The 5,200-nt window shown below is 50.1% G+C and overlaps 1 protein-coding gene and 1 non-coding gene across 2 annotated transcripts; both read right to left on the bottom strand.

Annotated features, from left to right (window-relative positions):
* Nucleotides 1-588: 588 nt before the first annotated feature.
* Nucleotides 589-4,703, bottom strand: RPL32 (ribosomal protein L32). The gene is made up of 4 exons (XM_004018540.4): nucleotides 4,656-4,703; nucleotides 3,729-3,829; nucleotides 2,997-3,178; nucleotides 589-767 (listed from the first exon to the last, which is right to left on the bottom strand). Exons 2-4 carry the CDS (start codon nucleotides 3,822-3,824, stop codon nucleotides 638-640), a joined length of 408 nt encoding a protein of 135 aa, XP_004018589.1. The 5' UTR covers nucleotides 3,825-3,829; nucleotides 4,656-4,703; the 3' UTR covers nucleotides 589-637.
* LOC114109488 (small nucleolar RNA SNORA7) lies at nucleotides 3,908-4,047 on the bottom strand. Its single transcript, XR_003586170.1, has one exon. It is a non-coding gene; the product is annotated as a small nucleolar RNA SNORA7 (small nucleolar RNA).
* Nucleotides 4,704-5,200: the final 497 nt, after the last annotated feature.

Here is a 5,200-nt window from a genome sequence, read left to right as displayed (position 1 = left end):
TTATTTTCTCTGCACAATTCCTCTTCTCAGTAGTTAAGACGGTCAGAATGCTTCCCAAGTCTTTCAGAGAAATGAAATGACCAATAATTTACTCAACAAATGTTTTGTCAGATTAGGTTTTGAACAGGACCCAGTCAATCTGAGACATCCATCTACTAGAACTATGGGATTTAAACCCAGTCCTGTGCCAGAGTGCGACATGCCCTGTCCCACGTGACCTGTGCTGCTTAAACCATGTGTTGGAAAAATGGTTCATAAAACTTCATGGAACAGCTGAACTCCAGCTGTTGCTGCCTGAGATCTACGGCTGCAGCTAGAAGGGAAACCCGACTGTCCTCAGTCTTCCTAAGAACCACACGGGGTGACTTCTGTTCTAACTTTACACAGTGAGGCTAAAAATGACTACCTGCTCCAAGTGCAAGGTCCTTCCATCTGGGTCTCAGAACCTACCCTGGTCTGAGCAGATCATGGGTCCTTTACAAACACCCCTTCCTAACAGAAGGTTCCAGAGAGCAGAACAGGCAGAAGACCAATCTGAGGCGAGCTGTCATCCTGAAGAGTAAGAACCAAGGGAGAGATGCCAGATGGTCGGGTTTTATGCTTTTATTACCACAAACAAAATGTGCACGCGAGCCGTCTATTCGTTTTCCTCGCTGCGCAGCCGGGCATTGGGATTGGTGATTCTGATGGCCAGCTGGGCCGCTCTTTCCACAATGGCCTTGCGGTTCTTGGAGGAGACGTTGTGAGCAATCTCAGCACAGTAAGATCTGGGAGAGACAATCAGTACATGGGTAAGGAGGCCTGCCTGGAAGGCGCGCTGTGTTCCAGCGGGAGGGCGGGCGCTTTGGCTCCTTTGCTTTTAGAGCCACAGCACTGAAGGCAGGGGCTGCAGACACCTAACGCCATGGTACCAGCAGCAGGCTCCTAAGTGCTCCCTGGCAGTGACCCCTCACCGAGCCCTCCCGGCGGCCTCACGGCCCAGGCATCACCTCCATTTTACAGACAGGGAAACCAAGGCCCACCGGGGCCAGGATGACTCAGCCCTCTGGGCCAACCCGCACAGCTCAAGGCAGTCTCAGGGAGCTTGGCCTTGCCAGTGAAAAGTTCAGGTAAAAACTTTCTGCAAAGCAACGAACAACCAAAATGCAACAGTCTAATGAAGCCATGGGCTCCCCGCCCAGACCATAAACATCATTTGCTGCAGACAAAATTCAAGTTGAAAAGTAACAATGTCTAGAGTCACCCAGTGAATGACAACACCTAATGGAGAAGGCAATAGCACCCCACTCCAGTACTCTTGCCTGGAAAATCCCATGGACGGAGGAGCCTGGTGGGCTGCAGTCCATGGGGTCGCTAAGAGTCGAACAAGACTGAGCGAATTCCCTTTCACTTTTCACTTTCATGCATTGGAGAAGGAAATGGCAGCCCACTCCAGTGTTCTTGCCTGGAGAATCCCAGGGACAGGGACGCCTGGTGGGCTTCCGTCTATGGGGTCGCACAGAGTCGGACAGGACTGAAGTGACTTAGCAGCAGCAGCAACAATTCCTGCCACATCCCACCCCAGGTTGTCAACAAATTGGTCTCATGAGCACACTTCAGCAAGGAAATGCCATTAACAGTGGATTAAGACAGGACACTCTACACCCCTGGAGGAATTTCAGCAGACTTTAAAGTCAGCAGGCAGAGTTAAGAACTCTGCAGGAAAATAGCTTCACAGTAAGAGACAAACCAATCCAGACAGAGAACTGCTTTGTTTTAAAGTCTACTCATGCCAGTATCTTAAAGGAGACTTAAGTTGTATCACACTTTCCATCTTAAAAAAAAAAAAAAAACACCCAGGTCCTCATCCATGTGTATTGAATAATCATGATCACAGTGCACATATTTAAAATACTTTCCTCTCTGCCCGGGCATCTTCCATACATGACCACTGTTTTTAATGCAGGCACAACATTCCACCTGGTGCTCGTACCCCCACCATTCACCAGTGATGTGTTCAGTTACTGCAATGATCAACTTAAGTTTCAATTATTTAAAGATAAATGCCCAGAAATGGAATTTGTGAATTAAATTAGATTCACAGTATTTCTGTAGCTATCGGTAACAGACTGCTATTAAAGGTACTATTAAAAACACACCTATCTTCATGGCAACTGCCAACATATGCACGGCAATCTTTGCTACACAAAAGTGATTAAACTGCACCGTTCTGTCACACTTGTCTACCAACCTGCCAACTCCGTGCGGTCTGGGCATCCAACATTAATTCCTAATCCCTTCCATTCTAAAATACGTCCAGCATTCTAACGCCTGGCTAAATTCCTGACCTAGAGAAACTCAACGGTAAGTGAGAATACTGGTTGTTCATCACTTGTGTCCACAATTACCACAGATAGGGGAAGAAGACACACTCTCCTCCCCTTAAGCAAGAAATACCATTTTCCCCAATCCAGATTAAAATTGTGTCTAAATCACTCCCCACGAAAATACTTTTCTCATCCCACTGCCCTAAGAAGACCATAGATCATTTATACACAGTGCTCCCCAAGCGTCTATATTCCTCAGACCATGTGCTGTCCTCTGCCTGCGGCCTCTCCCTTCTTCACCTCAGGGCCCCAAGTGAGGCAGCAACTCCTCTACTCTAGCCTTCTGAAGATTCCCAGGGCCACAGCACTAAGGATCCCTTGGGTCTGGGGCTCTATTTCATCCCTGCCCCTCCCTCCACATAAGTAATGTTCTGAAAACCACTGCCAGAGGACGCTGCAGTGCCAAGCAAAGCCATTACCTCTTTTCAGGTCCCAGGCCTCTGCACTTTCAGGATAACCCCCCCACCCCCTAGCAAAGGTAACATTCTGGAGTCCCCGACAAGCGTCCTCCAAGCTCCCGAGGACACAAGACTCCTCCAAATGCATTCTAGAAGATCTAGAGTCACCTGCCCAAACCAATCTCACAGGCTGGTTTCTGACACCTGAACCCAGAGGTGAGACCCAACTCACTTGTTGCACATCAGCAGCACCTCAAGCTCCTTGACGTTGTGCACCAGGAACTTCCGGAAGCCGCTGGGCAGCATGTGCTTGGTTTTCTTGTTGCTCCCGTAACCGATATTGGGCATCAAGATCTGGCCCTTGAATCTTCTGCGCACCCTGTTGTCAATGCCTCTGGGTTTCCGCCAGTTCCGCTAAAAGAAAACATACGGTGAGTGTCTGGGAAGACGCCAACTCTGCCTTCAGGAGAAAAAAGGGGGCCAGATGAAAAGGCAACATGCCAAACTCTACTTGTCTTTGGGTAACAGGATTTCATAGGAGCGCCTACATTTGACCAGCACAAATAACACACTCACATTCACACCCCTTCCAAGCAAAGGACAAGCAGGCTATGAACCGTGAGGGGCCTGTGTATAAAGATGAGGAGCCTGGCTTTCAACATCACACTCAGCATCTAAGCACCTATGCAGTAAGTATAATCTCCCCCTCATATTGTCATCAAGCCACCTGAGATGTAACTAATAGAAGCCTCTAGATACCTCAAAACAGGCCCATGCCCCATGTCATTTAAATTTCAACTTACACATCAAGGGACTGAATGCCAGTGAGGCACGGACACTTGGGGTTCTGGATAGCCCTGCCACCAGCCAGAGACCAGTCATCTAGCAAAGCTCAGAAACCCAACAGCCTGTCTAGGAACCATCTATCTTCACCCAACACACACTTCCATTCTGGGCCACATACCTTGATTTTGACATATCGGTCTGACTGATGCCGGATGAACTTCTTGGTCCTCTTTTTGACGATCTTGGGCTTCACGAGGGGTCTGAGGGCAGCCATGATGCCTTCAAGAAGAGGCAAGAGACCACGTCAAAGATGACTTCTTGGAACGAGGCTTTCTCGCCCTGCCCGGGAGCTTGAACTCTTGTTGCAGAGTGTCTTCCAATCACCAGATACTGAGCAAACTGGGAATGGAATGGGTACCTCTGCCAGGCTTGCTTTCCCTCCCGACTCCGAAGCTGGCAGAATACAAGCCATTCTCCAGATGCGATCCTGGGAGGTTAGGGGGTCACCCTGCACAGTCAAGAGTCAAGAGAGAATGCCGCCAAAGGGGGCATCCTCGAAGATCAAGACGCAGTTTCACATTCCCAGAGAGCTTGACCCGCTACCAGAATTTCGGTTAATTACACTATTCGACTCGCAGCTCGCCCTTTTTTGGCGGTCCCGCCCCAGCAGCAACCTCCGGGGCCAGAAACTGGAGGAGCGCCGAACAGTGGAAACAGACAAATACACGTGAGTAGACAGGGCTGAGAGAGGTGATGCGAGGTCTCGAGCCAGGGCACTCGGGCCGCAAGCCTCCCAGTCGCTCCATAGCCTCCTAGGACCCCCGCATAGTCTGGCCCCAACCGGCGCCCTGCGTCCCCAGGGCTCAAACAAGCTGCCGCAGCTCTGACTGACCCCAGGCGGCCTCCGTTGGAGCATAAGCGGCCCCGGGAAGCGAACCTCCATCACCCGCCGGGCCGCTTCGCTCGGAACCTGTACGCGCTCCAGCCAACCAAGAAGGGCAATGCCCACCCAGACGGCTGCTCGGAAGGACGAGCTTTCCTGACAGGCGGCGAAGAGGCCAGAGGCAGGCCGCAGAGACGCGGATGGCCAACGATTAACACTCACCGAGTCAGAGATGGCTGCCACCTCCGTAGGCAGCGCCGAGGAAGAGAGAGGACGGTGCCGCGCGGGGGCTGATGGGACGTCACTTCACATCCTGACAGAGAAAAGGCCAGCACTTCCGGCGTTTAGCCCTTCAAAGATACTAAAGACACGTCAGAGAAATAATACTGAAAAAAAGCCGAGGCTGCCTGTGTTTTCCTAGTTATTAATATCTAGGAGTAGCACTAAAAATTTTCATGCCTGCAGTTGGGACCGTATAAAAATTTGAAATTCTTTTTGGAACTTCTAAGACCTGGTGAGGCAGCATTCACTTCCGCCAGGAATTGAAGCCGTCCCTCCGGAGGATAATCTAATTTTTAGATTATTTCCGCCCGCGTGTCTTCTTCCGAAGTCCGCCTCCTTGTGGCCAGGAGAGAGCAAAACATAGACTTCTAATTCTCTCACGTGAGTTTATAAACAGCAATGAGACACTCATTCGGTGGGTTTCACACAGTTCCATGAGGTAGTTCTATTAGTTTCCTCATTTTACATATGTATACAGTGAAGTT

This window comes from Ovis aries, chromosome 19 (assembly GCF_016772045.2).
Source record: "Ovis aries strain OAR_USU_Benz2616 breed Rambouillet chromosome 19, ARS-UI_Ramb_v3.0, whole genome shotgun sequence".
Classification (NCBI taxonomy): Eukaryota; Metazoa; Chordata; class Mammalia; order Artiodactyla; family Bovidae; genus Ovis; species Ovis aries.
Note: the sequence above shows the minus strand (reverse complement) of the source record. Positions and strands in the feature narration are given on the sequence as shown.

Excerpts from the sequence above, each read along its gene's own strand:
- RPL32 (XM_004018540.4), bottom strand. The coding sequence starts at position 3,824 with ATGGCTGCCCTCAGACCCCTCGTGAAGCCCAAGATCGTCAAAAAGAGG. Across the intron at positions 3,179-3,728 it reads ACCGATATGTCAAAATCAAG|CGGAACTGGCGGAAACCCAG; the intron begins GTATGTGGCCCA and ends GTTTTCTTTTAG. Across the intron at positions 768-2,996 it reads GTGCTGCTGATGTGCAACAA|ATCTTACTGTGCTGAGATTG; the intron begins GTGAGTTGGGTC and ends TGTCTCTCCCAG.